A 16,108-nucleotide genomic window follows, 5' to 3' on the forward strand; every position below is an offset into this window, starting at 1 on the left:
TGAAGGAGGGTTTTTTAGCTGCTGCCAGTAACTGAACACTGCTGTAACACACAGCATCACCAAAATGAGAACGGGTCAGGTACCAAAGCTGTTGACAATGCTCAGCTGCACTGAATCCATCAAGAATTACAGAATCACACAATGGTTTGGGCTGCTCAAAGCACAACCCAACTTTCTCCTGAAAGGGATGGAGAAAACCAAGGGCATTTTTTTTCATTGTTCATTTTCATTTTCTTTTCAAGTTCAGAGAGAAAAAATTGACCCTTCTCTTGAAGAAGCTTTTTCCGATGAGCATTTCAATGAAAAATGGGAAGAAGCCAGAGATGCAGCATCCTGCCAGCAGGAACTTGCTGTAGGGGTTGGCTGTGCCATGGCCCATCAGCCACCCAGCCCCTCATGGAAAGCGCCAAAGGGACCACAAAGTCAGGGCAATATAAAGAAAAAGAAAAAGACAAAAAAGCACATAAGACTCAGGCTAGACGACAAGGAAATAATTTATTTCCAGGTCCCAGAAAGACCTTGAAAAAAAAAAAAAACAAGGGTGAGGAAATCAACCTTCTAATTTCATCTGGGTAGAGAAACAAAACCGAAGTGACTCCAGGGACACGGTGGCAGCCGCCAGCTCCTCCTGCGGGGGCGGGCAGGGGGCGCGGGCAGCGCGCTGCTCCTCCCGTATTTACAGAAAGGAAAACGCGAGCGTGAGTGCATGCGGAGCACGGGCTGCTCGGGGATGGGAGGGGTGCTAAACACCTACCCTGTCAGACCCCATCTGCTAGGACAGAGCCCTGCTATTGCACAACACTTGGCTACAGGGAGGGCCGGTGCCCGAGGGGCTCAGCTCTGCAGCCCAGAGGGAAAACACGAACACATTCCTGAGGAAAGAGAGGGATTTCTCCGTTCTCCTGCTTGGAGGTGCGGGGTGCCACGTGCTCGGGATGGTGTGCCCAGAGCTGGCACTCGAGGGCCCTGCTGCCTCCCCAGCATCATCACAGTGAACCAGCAGCACGCTGGGCACAGGTGCCAGCCGAGGCACCATCACCTCCTCAGAGAGGCCATGAGGGGCTCCTGGTGCCAGCATGAGCCCAGCTGGGCTCTGCACAGGTGGCAGTGGGCAGCAGCAGCCGAGGGCAGGCACTGGTCCTGCCCCTCTCTGCAGCCAAAGGAGCAACGCAGCAGCCGGGAAGCAACACACAGTAAAGAAATGGACACGCATGTACATCTACAGTTAAACCTTCTCCAGAGAGAGAAACACTGGCTGTAGTTAAACTAAAAGGACAAACCCAATGACAAGCCCAGGATGTGTCAGGCCTTGGGAGACCGTATCAGTTACCTATCAATGATATAATTGATTTTTTTCCCAACGTGAACAGATAAGGAGCTGCACCAGCCAGGATGGCCTGAGGTGCTGTGCAAGGACATCACTCTGCAGGCTGCTCAGCTTTCCCTGTGGTAGCTGGCAGGCTGGGAAGGCACTGGGCACCCAGTGCTTTCCTCCAGCATCACCTGCTGCCTAAGGAGCACTGGCACATCCCACTGGCACCTTCCTCACCTGCCTCCCAAACCCAGGAATTACATGCAAAAGCAGTCCTGCTGGGAGCTCATGCTGGTTTGCTGCAGGACACTGTGCTGGGCTGGGGACACCCTGGGCATCCCCAGGTGTCACAGATGTGCTGCCCAACCTGCAGCCAGCTCGGCCCCAGAGCTGTGCCAGCAGGTTCTGGCCTCACACACGTCTCCTGGATGGCTGTTCTGTTGCTAATGGTGATGCTCTGCTGTCAGCTGGGTGCAAGCAGGAATTATTCTCCCCAGCCAGGGGCCAGGGTTCTCCTGCACCCTGCAGCAAGGTCCTCCATGGGATGCAGCTCTTCCCCAGCCACTGTGGGCCAGGGAGCACTGACATCCTGCCTGCTGCCCTGTGCAGCTCACACCATTTGGTGACAGCCAGTGCCTGGCTGGGAGCCCTGCAAACCCCAGGTCCTGTGTGAGGGGCTGGCAGAGCCCACCTGGGGGTGGCGCTCCGATGGCACTGCCCAGCACCGCAGCTGCTCCGTGGCCAGGCCACAATATCGTGCCTCGGTGACAGGTGGGACATCCCTGTCTGCCACTGGGGCTGCAGCGCACACCAGGACTTCACAGACAACGCCTGCTGTGCAGGGAGTGTTGGGGATCCCCTTCACATCACCAGCACTTCTGTGATCACCAGACGGGTGAAGTGATTGGCAGCACGGAAGGGAAAGCTGTGAGCAGCCGTTCTGCAGGGTGTGATCCCAGCGTGGCATCCTCCCTCCAACACCGTGCCCGCAGCCGGGGGCGGCTGAGAGCCCCACGGGGAGCAGCGAGAAGGAAGACTTCAAAAAGCAAGTAAACTTAGGAGGGGAAAATCTGAACAGAAGTCAAAAGCTTGTTTCCCTCAGCAAGGAAAGCTCTTAAAGAAATCAAAGCTCTTTAAATGCTCTGACTCAAGTGACAAAAACAATTTAGACAACAAAAGGCTCCCGGTTTGCTCTTCCTCTCCTGGATGGGGATCACCGAACAGATCTATTTAAATGATAATTTGTGGGGGAGAAACCCTCTCCAAACCCTCTTGAATTAGATTTTCTCCTTCTTAAGTCAATGCGTAGTGCTTTAATGGAGACTGGCTTTGAGGAGATGAGGACACCCCGGCGGCTCCTCCGGGCTCCCCACGCGGGTGCGGAGCCCACCCGAGCTGCACAGGAGCAGTCCCGCGGTGCAGCTGTGCAGTCTGGCCCAGGAGCAGCGGATGCCCTGTGGCAGCTCTCGGGCTGCAGCCCCAGCCCAGGCGGTGGCCGGAGCCAGGGGCTGCAGGGGCAGCTAGGACTCCTCGCTGTCCTCGCCGCCCCGGCGCCCCGCGTACAGCGCTGCCAGCTGCCGGAATCGCGGCCCCCAGCCCCCCAGGTAGGAGAAGTCCTGCTCCGAGCCGCTGGACCAGGTGTTGATGGAGCTCAGGGAGGGCACTGGCGAGTCCGAGCCCTCGAAGGCATAGGTCTGGAACGAGTCATAGGGCGGCACAGAGAGGTCCTCGTCCGCCTGCTCCACCTTCCTGCAGATGTAGTCTCTGAACACAGAGAAGTCCAGATCTGGGCTCTGCACCCACTGGGGGAGTGCATGGAGCTCAGAGGCTGGGTTTCTGCCTGGGCCCCCCTCTCCTGGCCCCCCACCTCCATCACCAGCTTTGATCTCGCTGAAGTCGTAGAGGCTGCGCAGGGCTGACATGTCATAGGCCTCTGTGTCCTGCTCACCACCTCCTTCATCGTTGTATTTGATGACATTGTCCCTCATGTCCTCGTCATCCTCAGAGGTCAGGTGGCTTTTGTGGTGTCGCTTCAGCGTGAGGATCAGAAGGACCAGCACTGGGAAAGGAACAGACAGTCAGAGGGGTGCAGAGTCTCGGGGATGCTGTGCTCCTGCAGGGTGAGGACAACCCTGCTCGGTGGCAGGGGTGGAGGCACAGCACCCCCAGCACAGGGAGCCCTGCTGGGATGCCAGAGGGTTCCCATTACTCAGGCTCGTCAAGCAGCAGCCCTGCTGTGTATTGGCTTGGAGAGAGATTTGTCCAGGCTCCAGGGCAGACCAGGAGCCTCCCTTGCCATGCAGTGTGACCACTGAGACAGGAGGGAGTGATGGATAAACACACAGCTGGACAGACAAACGGACGGGCTCTGCAGAAGGTGAGCAGACAAAGGGGGTGCATGATTCACAGAACAGCTAAATGCTGGGTGGGTGAATGTGGAGCAGATGGCACAGAGCCTGAGCAGCGAGCCGCAGCTGTGTCCTGGATCATCATCCATTCAGCCCATCACCTTTAAAGCACCAATGTGCACTTTATTTGTCTGGGCAATTAGGCAGAAATTTGTTTGCACTGCGTTGGAAAATGAAACCAGTGTAAAGTGCACCCTGTGGGAAAGGGTTTTCTGAACGGAGATGCAGCAGGAGATATGGAGTGGAGCCATGCCAAGGAGAGGAAACCTCACCAAACAATGTGCTGCCTCCCACAGGTGTCTGGACAAGCCTTGGAGCCAGCCAGGGGCCAGCTCTGGGGCCAGAGAGGGCTTTCAGCAGCTGCACCCATCAACTGTCCTGTGCTGAACCTGAGGGCACTGTAACACCCCTCATTCAGAGCCCCTTCCCACAAGCACAAGCCCCCCATGCCCAGCAAAGCTTGTGCCAGTGTGCCAGTGGCAGGCAGCAGCATTCCCAGGGTACAGGTCCTGACCTAGGCAGCACTCTGGTTTGACCACAGCCCAGCTCTGCATCCTGCCCACACACTCTAACACTGACCTTTTCAGGTAAGAGCACACCTGTGTGCCCCACACCACACGCTGGGATCACACAGCCCCATCTGCTGTGACACGCCTGCTGTGGGCACAGCGTGGCAGCTGGCAAGCAGCTCTTGGCTCCTGCCTGTCCAGGCAGGGAGAGAGCCAGCAGCTCTCCAGGCTCTGCTGGGCAGCATCACACCTGCCTGGCACAGGGAACTCTGCTCTGGCTGCCTTGTGGAGCCCAGCACCATGAGCTGTGGCAAACATGGGAGCTTCCCCACTGGTCCCCAAGCCGGGGCTGAGGTTCATGTCCCCCATGCTGCAGCTACCAGGGAGGAGACAGATGCAGAGAAGCTCTGTGCCCACAGCTCTGTGCCCACCTTCACGTGATGCTGAGGGAGTGCAGCAGGGACAGGCCAGGCCAGGGAGGGCTCAGGGGACAGGCAGGCACTCACCAACCAGGATGAGGACGCAGACCAGCAGCGCGATGAGGGCGCCGGGGCTCAGCGTGGCTGACACCACATAGGCGGTGCTGTTGCAGGACTGGATGGCCCCGGTGCTGTCACAGCCACACACACGGATGGTCAGGGTCCCTGTGCTGCTCAGGGCTGGGGGGCCACTGTCCACCACCAGGATGGGGAGCAGGTACACGTCCTGCTCCTGGCGGTTGAAGCCCACTCTCTGCGTGTGCACCGCTGCCGTGTTGTCTGCAGGGAACAAGCAAAACCTCAGCAAAGTCACCCCCACATCACAGCCTGCAGCAGCTGCCAGGGGCTCCTCCATGCTCTGGGTGAACAGCAGCTATCCTCAGAGAGCCTGGGGCCTCCTCCTCCTCCATCACATGGACCCAGCTCATGGCCCCCTGGCACTGCAGCCCCCCTCTACCTGAGTGCCTGAGCATGGCCAGCTCCACTCCAGCACATTCCCCTTTGCCAGCAGCACCTCAGGGCCAGCCTGGCATCTCCTTTGTCACCACACCTGGGAGTGAGCCTGGCACAGCAGCAGCAGCACATGAGTGTCTGGACCACGCTGACAAACAGCGCAGGTGGCACAGAGAGAGGGGAAAAACTTCCAAAAGACCCTCTGAGAGTGGAACAGAGTCAGGATAAAAATCAACTGCTGACATGCACACAAGAACAGACAGGGTCTGCAGGTGGCACTGAGACTGCAAGAGCAGACACTGCTTCTTCCAAAGCCAAAAGCCATGAGTGAATGGTCCTGCCTCAGCCAGAGGGCCAGATACCCCTGTAATCCTCTGTAACTCCTGAAGGAGTAGGCAGAGCTTCTTCCAAGCCTCCCAGCCAAGTCAGGCATCCTCCTCCCCATCTGCTTACACCCTGCTGCTTGAGGGGCTCAGCTGGCACAGCACAACTCGTTAAGATCCCATTAACACAGCCACTTCAGGGGCCCTCCAGGGCCCTGGTGCCAGCGATGAACCCAAGGAGCAGCTGCTGCCCACCAGGAGCAGGGAGGGAGGGCAGGGACAGGCACTGACACTGGGACTGACTCCCTGCTCAGGGGTGCTGCAGGCTGCCAGCCAGCAGCAGCATGGGCAGGATGGGGCTGAACAGCAGGTGACAATTGGAGCCAGGTGTCACAAGCCACTGCCGACTGTCTGCAGCCTTTATCTAATAAACCATGGATTGGCCACTCACAGCAAGGTGCTGCTGTCTACAGACTCTGCTCATCAGAGCTGATTTATGCCAGACCATCCCCTTTCTCTATGAATCAGCCCTTCCATTGGAAAAGACATGTACAGTAACTCTGGCCCTTGGGCCGCTGCCGCCACGGAAATTGCTGTATGGATTGGGGGCTGCACGAGAGCACACAGGGCATGGTGGGGACAGCAGGTGAGCCAGGATGGAAAATCTGCTGGTCAGCCAGGAAGCAGATCCCAAAGGGTGTGTGTGGCAGCCAGGGCACAGCAGAGCACAGATTCCTGTCCTGTGGGACACCTGCCACTGTGGCTGAGACTCCTGGAGCAGCGTGTGGCAGCAGCACCATGGCAACTGGGCAGAGGTGTCAGCAGGAACAGGGGAGCCCTGGCCCCTGGGGGCAAGGAGGCTGGACCAAGTGTGGTGGCAGCAACACCTTAGAGCTGCCTGTGGCCTGCCAAAGATGAGCTATGAAAAAAAAAATTATTGTTATGCTAATCGTTTGCACAAAGGTAATGAGATCTCATTTGGTGCTGGTCCCCCTCCTTGCTGCAGTATAGCAGGGAGATATAAATAACGTTAATGGCACTATCTCAGCAAGAGACCAGGACTAACTCCTAGCTAGTCCAGCTAAAAGTGAGCCTCAGACACCTGGATAAAGTGGGGATAAAACCACAGGACAAAAAGGACAGACCAAAGTGCTGTAAGAGGGCAAGGCTCTGGCCACAGCCCAGGAAGGTCACCTTTGCTGTCACTGTCACACGAGGCAGGTCACCAGCCTGGGGTTGGGGTCAGATCCTGGCTCAGAGGATCCCTGAGCACACAGCCCAGCACACAGGGCTGATGGAACACAGGGCTTGGGAATCCCCCAGCTGCTCTTCAGCACTGTGCAAACGCAGGGGTAGCACCAAACCACTCTGGAAATGCAGCAGGAGGCTGGCAGCTCCCTTCTGTTTACAGGCAGCTCCAGCTCCTGTGAGGGACCTGTGACAAGGCATGCTGTATTGTTAGAAACAGTCTCTAGAAACCAAGGGGAACTGCACATGCAAGTGGCAGAGGGGCAGGCACCAACCTCAGCTCAGCCCAGACAGTTTAGGCAGCCTGGCACCACTGAAAAAGAAATATTGCCACCCACCAAGTCAAAATAAAGAACATGGTTGTTAAATTTAACAGCAGCATGACAGACAAGTCTGCTCAGAGAAACCTTGCTGCAGGAAGGGGCTGAGGGTTTGCCCTGTGACCCAAAATTGATGCAAGGGAGCCACAAAAATCACAGCTACAAATGCTACTTAAAACATCATGAAACTATATTTTATCTCCTGAACAGGGTGGCAGGCGCCCTTCATCCCAGGAGGGAGAGGCACAGAGATTTCTCACGTACAGCAATGAAACTGCTGACCAAGGCTTGACAGCCAGAGCCCAGCCTGGCAGGGACCACCTGCCTCTGGCACTGCAATGGCTCCAGCACCTGCCCACCACCCCCTGGCCCCATCACCACGAACTCTTCTCTGCTGGGTGTTTGCACCCCTGTCACTCACAAACTTTGGTGTTCCCCTCTGAGATACTCCAAAAAAAAGTGCTCTGCCATACGATTGTAGTCCTTTTGATCACAGATCTGGGAAAATTTTGCCCAGATCTTGGAATGTGTATCCTGGAAAACGCATCCAAGGCAACCTCCTACAAAACAATTGTCATTTCTCTTGGTGCAGTTGTTTCTTTACACGTGGCTGACCCACAGCAGCTGCTTTGGGATGTGGCTTGGTGCAGATTTGTTTGCATTGGCACAGCCCAGGCAGCCCTGGCCCCGCAGCCCTCGTGTCTCTTCCTCTGCAGCAGTTTCCTGCCAAATCCATTTCTGGGGTGATGAGCTGAGGAGCAGTGCTCCTCAGGAGCAGCACTGCAATGTGAGCAGACGTTAATCCACACCTCTCCTGAACAGACGACTCTGGGTCTCCACACTTGGTTTCCTGCCCAGTCCCCACAAAGCTGCACCTTCTGCTGAGGCTGTGCTGAGTGTCCTCTGATGCCCCAACCCAAACCTTTTACTATCACTGCTTTCCTGCTGCACAGATTGACATTTTCTTTGTAGGTTTCCTGCCATCCTCCCTCTGATCACGCAGTGACATTATCCTGTGTTACATCACACCACCTTGTGTGACAGGGCAGGAGATGGCCCCTCTGTCCACCTGAGGAGCAGGACACTGGGCAGGGCATGAACAGACATGAGCTGAACACACAGGGACTCATCAATGCTGCCCTAAGAGGGAACTTTGGAAAGGCAATATACTCTGGTGGTAGCTTAATGTCACTAGGAATAATAAAATAATTAAGTCTCCCAGACTCCCTCTCCAAAGAGGCTCTTGGCAGCCTTGAAGATAGAACTAATAAATCCTTCTCATAACTCAATCTCAAACCGCGCTAGCAGAGCAGGAGGGATTTTGATGTCCCTTCCCTCTCCCACACTCACAGGGCCCTGTGAGCACCTGTGTTCCCCCTCTCCAGCAGCTGCCCTGCTGCAGCAGAGCCGGGGAACAGCAGCTCTGGGGAGGAGCACCCGGCTGTGCCTGCGGGCACACTGCTGCCAGAGCTGCCCCGAGGGAGCAGACCTCCTCCAGCCCCAGCTGGTAGAAGAAACATCCTGGTTTTCCCTTCTGCCTCTTCCTTCTCTCGAGTTCTCTGGGTAGCAGGCCACAGCACCACTGCTGCTCCTTCTCTGTTTGCTCAGCCCCGAGGAGGTTTGATGCTCTTTTACACACACACACCCCAACCCTGCCCCAGCCAAACGAGCATCTGCGCTGCTTGTGCTGAGAGGGGCATCCCTGCGGGGCTGCAGGAGGCTTCCTCTATCCTCAGGCAATCCTCAAATCCTAACATTTTGCTTTTGATTGTTAGGATTTTCAGATCTTCTATCACCCATTACATGCTCTTAATGAGAAGACCTGCAGAGAGTTCAGACATCTGCTTGCCGAGCCCTTGAGCCCTGGAGTCAGTAGCTCCATGTGTCACTCCACATTACCTACCACTCCTTCCAGGTTGCTGGGCTTGGATGCTTTCTACCATCCCTTCCAACACAATTAGCATTTCTTGGAGAACATGATTTCAGGCTTTAATTGCCTTTGATCCTGCTGTAATCAATTTCTCAGGGCAGAAAGGCCCAGCAAAAGGCAAGTTAGGAAACAGAGGATGGTGAATGCCTTTGGAATGGCACCAGTTGGATCTTAACATGGTCAGCTTCTCTAATTCCATCTCTTCCTTTAGTCACTCCATATGATGGGCATCTTCTTCCTGGATGCTCGCTGCTGTTACCACAGATGACATTTGCTCCTTGTCTGATGAACCAGGGAGTGTGTGAGAGCTCCCTCAGACAGAGCAGAAGCAGGGAAAGAGAGGCACCAGCAGGCAATGGTGCAGTTTCCAAAAGCCCAACTTGCCAATCACCTGTAACTCAGCTATGTGGCTGCAGGGACACCCTTGGTTTTTGCATCTCCAGCCCTGAGCCAGCACAGCTCTGTGTGCCACACCCAGGACATCTGGAGGGAGCCCCAAAAGTGCTGTCCCCACCCTGCTGAGAACAAATCTCTCCCCGAGGTGGCTTTCTGGTGCCACAAAGGAGCCAAGAGAAGTAGGTGCAAAGCAAAAGAGAGGATTTAAGCAAGAGCTTAGAGAATCCATCTGTGCTGACATCCATCAGTGTCACTCCTTGGCTGCAAAAGCAATATTTATAAATCACGTTTCAAAACTGGCTACAAATTTGTACAAAGAAACAGATGGGCTGGTGGTAGCAGTTTGTCACCACTGATATTTGCACGGGGGAGTAGAGACAAGTGCATGGTGGAGAGGGGTGAATGCAGGAGAGGGAAGCAATGGGGGAACACAAGGGAGGATGCAGCAAGGTCACCTACGAGAGCAGGGGCAAAGGTGAGCGCACCCAGGGCAGCTGATGGAGTGGAGAAGGGGGCAGAAATCAAAGGGAGGGAGTTGGCACCAAGGCCCCCTGTTAGAAATGAGGGGTGCCTCCATCTGCCACAGGCAGCCACCTCCTCTTGCTGTGGAAGACAGCACTGCTCAGCAACTGGGAGGGTCTCCAAACACTCTGGGAATAACCCTGCAGCAACAACATTTGTTTTCCCAAGAGCAGCAGGCGGGAGGTGATGCCAGCTTTTACTCATTTTATGCAGTGTTACACCACACAAAAAGCTCCAGGGATCATTTAGCACAAAGAGTTACCCTGTGCCACGAGAGCCTCATCCCACTCAAGAGAGCAGCAGCTCTGGAGGAGATGGTGGCACAGGTGTCCTGCATCTCCTGCAAGGGCAGCTCTTGGGCACTGCTGGTGGATGCCCACACAGAGCCAGGGAGCCCCTGCCGAGCCCCACACACCCCCAGCCATGTGCCCTGGCAGATGAGCAAACAGCAGTGGCGGCTCTGGGGTGGCAGCCTGGCCATGGCAGACACCCTGGCCCAGAGCTCGGAGCCTCACGAGGGGCTGGGCAGGGATGGACACCCGGGTGCAGCTCAGCGTGTTCAAGCACATTTCCATAAGGTTTTCCAAAGAAAGTGAGGGAAGGTAATCGCTGGGTGAGGGGCAAAATCTGGCTGAGGATTAAAGCCTGTTTACATGATAAGAAGCAAAGGTCTTCTGAACAGCTGCCCTTGAGCAGAGGGGGAGGGACTCAGGTCAGGGACAGCTGTGCTGCTCAGGACACAAAGCAATATCCAGCTGTGCTACCATCACATCTGAAGCTTTTCCATTTTGACTATCCCTAATAATGCTGAACCAAACTGAGCAAGCAGGATCTTATGTCAGCAGAAGGCTCCTGTGATAAGCTCAGAACAAACTAAACCCGGCTTTTGACAGATAAAGCTGCAAAAGCAGAGAAAGAGAATGATTTTAAAAGAAAACCCAACCAAAACCAAAGAAGAATTTCAATGTAATCTGCTGGCCCCTGTGACAAGCACATGCACATGTGGCTGGAGAAGGTCCCAGTATCTGCAGGGGACCCCGCTGTACCCACTGCTACAATCAGCACCTAAATTCCCCCTTGAACACCAACCAAAAATAGGAAGCATCCTGATAACTACTTTTCTGGATTGTTAGTGTCCACACAAATGCAGCGTACAAAGTCCAGCAGCAGCCAGGCTCAGCCAACAGAACCTGCATGGCACACCCCACCACTCGCAGCAGCATCGAGTCACCCAGGATGAGCTCAGGGATGCTGAGAACCCCAGAGCTGCCCAGAGGAACAGACAGGCTCTGCCTGGCTGCCTGTCCCAAAGGAGAGGATGAGCCTCAGTAAACAGAGGAACTGCACCCAGAGCCACCACCTGACAGGGAATCAGGCTCTGCAGGCTGTGTCCCAGAGAACACACTGTGGCTGTGGGCTGGCTACAGCATGGCCCCACTGCCTCCCAGGGCTCTGGAGCTGCTCCCATTTGACAGGGGCACAGGGCTGGCCAGCCCCTAGATAACCCAAGCTCCAGGATTTACCTTGGAGAGGAATAAATCATAATGCTCAAAATGGGAGCGTGTTCTTTTATAAATCCACATCATCTCCTTGCCTGCAGGCAGGTTGGAGATTTCCCATCAAGAAAGGGACTGAGAGCCCTGAAAATACCAAAGGCTTAACCAGACAGCACGAGAGGAGCTTTGTAGCTGCTTGCAGCGAGGAATAAAGCTGGCAGAGCCTCCTTGAGGAAATCCAAGCTGTTAGCTGATCAGTCCCACCATTTCAGGTTGACAAGAAGCTCTGCAACATGCCCAAAGCACCCAGAGCAGGCACAGAGAGACCATAACCCACCTCCCTGTCCATGGCCAGAGGTGCTGCTCAGCCTGAAGGATGCTGGGCCAAGGGTACAGCAGGACTCACCCTGGATATCCAGCAAAGAGAAGTGGTGGTTGTTGGTGGCTTCAGGCGCCAAGGTGAAGTAGAAACGGTGCCCACTCTGAGGCTCGTCCCGGTCCACAACGCTGATTGTCTGGATCAGCTGTGGGGAGAGGGCACAGGTGAGCACCAGAGCTGCTCCCACAGCCTCTCCCAGGGTCCCACTGCAGGGTCCAGCCAGCAGCATCACCAGCTGCAGCCAGGGAGGGACGAGCCTTCAGCCCTGCAGGTGGCTCAGTGGGAGCAGCAGAGTGACTCCCACTGGGACAGGGGCTGCACACCAAGGCTCTCGGGCAGGACGGGACAGATGGGCAAGCTGGCACTAGTCCAGAGTGCTACCTGCAGCCCAAGACCAGAGCTGGGGGACTCTCACTACCTGGCCTGGCTTGGCATCCTCACACACAGCGGCTTCATAGGGGGTGGCAAGCTCAGGTGGATTGTCATTGACGTCCAGGATTCGGATACGGAGAGAGGCCCTCGACACCTGGGAGTGGTTATCTGAAACAGAAAGAGAAGCAGAGCTTCAGGACAAAGGGCCAGCTGCTGCTATCAGAGAGCAAACCCCCCATCCCCATCTGTCCAGAGGCCATCGTGGCTGCTGCCAGCGCTGCACCTCTGCCTGCCTGTGCACAGACTGTCTGCAGGACAGCAGCACCTGCAGAGCATGCTTCAGCCCCACTGCACCCTGCAAAGGAAGCCCAGCCACTGGGCTATGTGCCAAAGACTCCTGAAACACCACCTCATCTACCCCTGGAAAACTGGAGCAGCCCAGAGCTAGTCCCAGCCATAAGGGTCAGGATCTGTGCTGCAGAAAAACAGCACCAAGATGGGACAGAAAACTGGGATGTGAGATCCCCCTCTGACCTGGATCCTGATCCATAGGTGCTTGAGACTGGCAGCAACATCTGAGAGCCAAGGAAATGGAGCTGGGATATGAAACAGCTGCACCAGCTAAGGGCACAGGTTGGTGGTGAGATCTGTCTGTCCAGCTCTGCTGTGCCCAGGTGACCCAGGGTCAAATGTGCCCCACTGAGGCACAAGGCTCTTGCCCAGGGACTCAAGCCTCTAATGCTGACACTGGGTTTTGTTAAACTTGATCACAACATCATCCACCAGCTGGCATGAGGGGGGCACACAGTAAGACTGAGGGCAGCCCTGTCACCCTGGCACTCACCAGCCCAGCCTCACCCAGGCAGTGGTCCTGGGGACCCCCCCTCCCTTGGGGTTCACTCTGCACGTGGGATGGGGCAGCATTTACACCTCCACTCACTGCAGCATCACTGAGCTGCACACACACTGCCGAGGGACACTGAGCCCGTGGCACAGGATTATAAATCACTCTGGAGGGCCTGATGTTTGCTGAAGCACCTCATATATCTCCAGAAATGAGAACTCCCTCTTACTCCATCTCCTTTGTTTTACCCAGAGGCTGCACCTGTGACAGAACTAATGCTTCTCTCCACGCTCAGGCAGGAGTTCTGCTGCCTGTTTGTCTATAACATTAATAGTGGCCCCAGCTGATCAGGTGGGGGAGGACCCCGGGGAGAGGAGATTTAGTGCTGCTCCATAATTAGCCAGGAATGTAAGCCCCCTCCCCAGAGCTGCCTTCACCCGGTTCTCACGTTATCACTCCCTCTCACCCAGACCAGCTGCTCTGGTGATTAGATAGTTGTTTTTGGGGGAGGGAGGCTGAAGTCGTGACTAAAAGCCTAGAACTATGTGTTATTTTAAAAGGCATATTGGTGCAGTGAAATTGCTTGCAGGAAGAGAGAAAGGGGGAGGCAGCGGGGTGAGAAGGGAGCCCGGGGAGGCGGCGGGGTGTGTGCTTGATGCCCACAAATGAGCAGGAAGAAAAAGGGTTCAGTTCCTGCAAGAAGGAGAATGACAGCGTTTCATCACCCCCTCCTCAACCCACAAGGAAGATGGATAACCATCCCTGCTGCTCAGCTCTGGAGCAGGCTGAGATTGCTGAGAGAAAGACGAGAAAAGGCAGGAGGAGAGGAGAGGAGAGGAGAGGAGAGGAGAGGAGAGGAGAGGAGAGGAGAGGAGAGGAGAGGAGAGGAGAGGAGAGGAGAGGAGAGGAGAGGAGAGGAGAGGAGAGGAGAGGAGAGGAGAGGAGAGGAGAGGAGAGGAGAGGAGAGGAGAGGAGAGGAGAGGAGGAAAAAAGGAAGAAGAATCCAGGACCCCAGCTCTTCCCCTTCCTAACTGTAACCCAGAGGAGGAGCTGCTCCCTTAGTGCCCCACAGTGTGGGAGGCAGCTGTGAGCAGGAGCCCATCCCAGCACTGCCGAACCCAGGAGCTGTTGGGATGGTGCGTGCCAGCTCGGGACATCCAGGTGATCCTGAGCAAAGCAGCTTCTCTTCGAGTCCACCTCCCCCAGCCCCTGAGGAGGGATGTGAGCAGCGTGTTCAGAGCCAGGCAGAGGCACAGGGCCGTGCTCGGCAGCGGGGTCACATCCCTGCCTGGGCACAGAGCTGGGACCTGCACCCTCCCCTCTGCAGCCAGGGCTCACGTCCTGCTTCCCTGGGCACAGCTCTGAGACAGTGACCTTTCCAAATGCACCCTGTCATACAGAAACTCTCCTTCTGCCCTTCCAAAACTGCTGAAGCCTGAGGCTCCTGCTCACTCCTGGCTCAGTGACGGGGTCAGAATTTGACGTGTCAGGAACATCGAGGTTAGAAAGGCAACTGCTGCACTCTTGTCTACCTTTCCAGTGAGGCACACATCAGCTTCTTTTTATTTTGGCTGCACAATGTATATTTGAAGGTTTCTCAATGCTTTATCAACTTCCCACATCCTTTGAGCCAGTACCTGGATTTACAGGTGGAAAAAATGAAAAATGGTTGGATGTATTTGAAAGAAGTTATCTTCAAAACATCTGAAATAAGTTTTTTGTAACAGTGGCATAAACTGATATTACGATGGTCAGAAGTGTGACTGAGATTGTTGGAGCTCATCTGTGATGAAAGGCACAAAGCACACAACTAACACAGGACTCACATCTGCGAGGTCAGAAACTCTGGCAGTGCTGTGAGCACGCACCCAAAACGCCCCAGCACAGGGACAAAGGCTCAGCAGGCAGGTCCCAGCGCCAGAAAGAGAAGCAGAGAGGGTGGATGAGGCTGTGGTGTGGGTGCTGCAGGCACCTGCCCTCACAGGGCTCACCTGGCCCGTGACTGAGGCGAGGGCAGCACGTGCTGGCTGAGGGCAACCGGAAGGGAAAAGAACCATCTTCCATTGCAGCCTCTCTCCTCGGTATTCCAGCTCAGCTGACTGACATGCAAATTAGTTTAATTATTTCTTCTTCTAAAATAAATTATATTTTGCAGTGGCTGCAATATGTTGTGTCAGGCAAAATTACATTCAATATTTTTAAACTAATTGATGTCAGCCTTGAGAAAACCTGATTGACAGCAGAGAGAAAACTAGGCTGCTACCTAAACGCTTCCCTAAATTAAAATTAAACATGCCGTTTTTCTGCATTTCCTTCAGGAGCTGGAATGCTATTAATCTGAAAAGACTGAGGAAAGAGACAGGGAAAATACACAGAACAAGAGGGAGATGCTGGAAGCACAGCCGTGCAGTATGGGAGCTCCAGGCTGGTGACTGGCAGCTGCCTTTGCCAACATGGGAGGAATTATTTCAGAGGCACTGGAGCTGCTGTGTGTGGGGGACAGAGCTCTGCCCAGTGCTTCCACACTGCTGCATCTGTGCCTGCCTCAGCACAGCCACCAGCGTGGCTCAGGGCTCAGCCAGACACCCTGCCCAGGTGCCACGTAGCAGAACAGGCAGCACTGGGACAGGGCTGGCAGGGATGGGACAGGCAGTGCCAGGATTCTGGAGCATGAGACGGTCACAGTCCTGCTGCACAGCAACCCTCAGGCCAAGAGTTAAATGCTTCAGGGGAATCTTCATCCACATCCCAGAGTATTTCCTTGTTTAATTAATCATGTAAGTAAGTAATCTCAACAGGACAATATTCTCCTCTTCAATATTCAGATGCAAAACACCAACTTGGCCTCTCCCTGAGCTGCAGACAGCTGAGTGCTCACAGGACTGACACCGAGCAGCTCTGGACAATGCTGTAGCTCTGCAGCAGCTCCCAGGGAGGGGAAGGGATTGACAGCGCTTGGTCACCCCTGCTGTGGCAGGAGAGGAGGGGACTTGTGGCTTCTGCTGTGCCAGGATCCAGCCCTTACTCCTCCAGACCCTCACACAATCTCACAATAAAACACTTTGCATTTTTACACCCAAACATCTCCTGTGGAGCTCCAAATCCAGCAAATGCCAT

General features: G+C 55.1%; 1 protein-coding gene across 1 annotated transcript in view; it reads right to left on the bottom strand.

Annotated features, from left to right (window-relative positions):
• Nucleotides 1–576: 576 nt before the first annotated feature.
• CDH22 (cadherin 22) overlaps nucleotides 577–16,108 on the bottom strand; it is a 79,114-nt gene continuing 63,582 nt past the window's right edge. Inside the window, exons 9-12 of the mRNA XM_030963086.1 lie at nucleotides 12,194–12,315; nucleotides 11,803–11,920; nucleotides 4,736–4,987; nucleotides 577–3,371 (exon numbers count right to left, since the gene is read on the bottom strand). Of these exons, the coding sequence (XP_030818946.1) occupies nucleotides 2,833–3,371; nucleotides 4,736–4,987; nucleotides 11,803–11,920; nucleotides 12,194–12,315 (1,031 nt within the window). The 3' untranslated portion in view covers nucleotides 577–2,832. The remainder of the gene's footprint in view (nucleotides 3,372–4,735; nucleotides 4,988–11,802; nucleotides 11,921–12,193; nucleotides 12,316–16,108) is intronic.

This window comes from Camarhynchus parvulus, chromosome 20 (genome assembly GCF_901933205.1).
Source record: "Camarhynchus parvulus chromosome 20, STF_HiC, whole genome shotgun sequence".
NCBI lineage: Eukaryota > Metazoa > Chordata > Aves > Passeriformes > Thraupidae > Camarhynchus > Camarhynchus parvulus.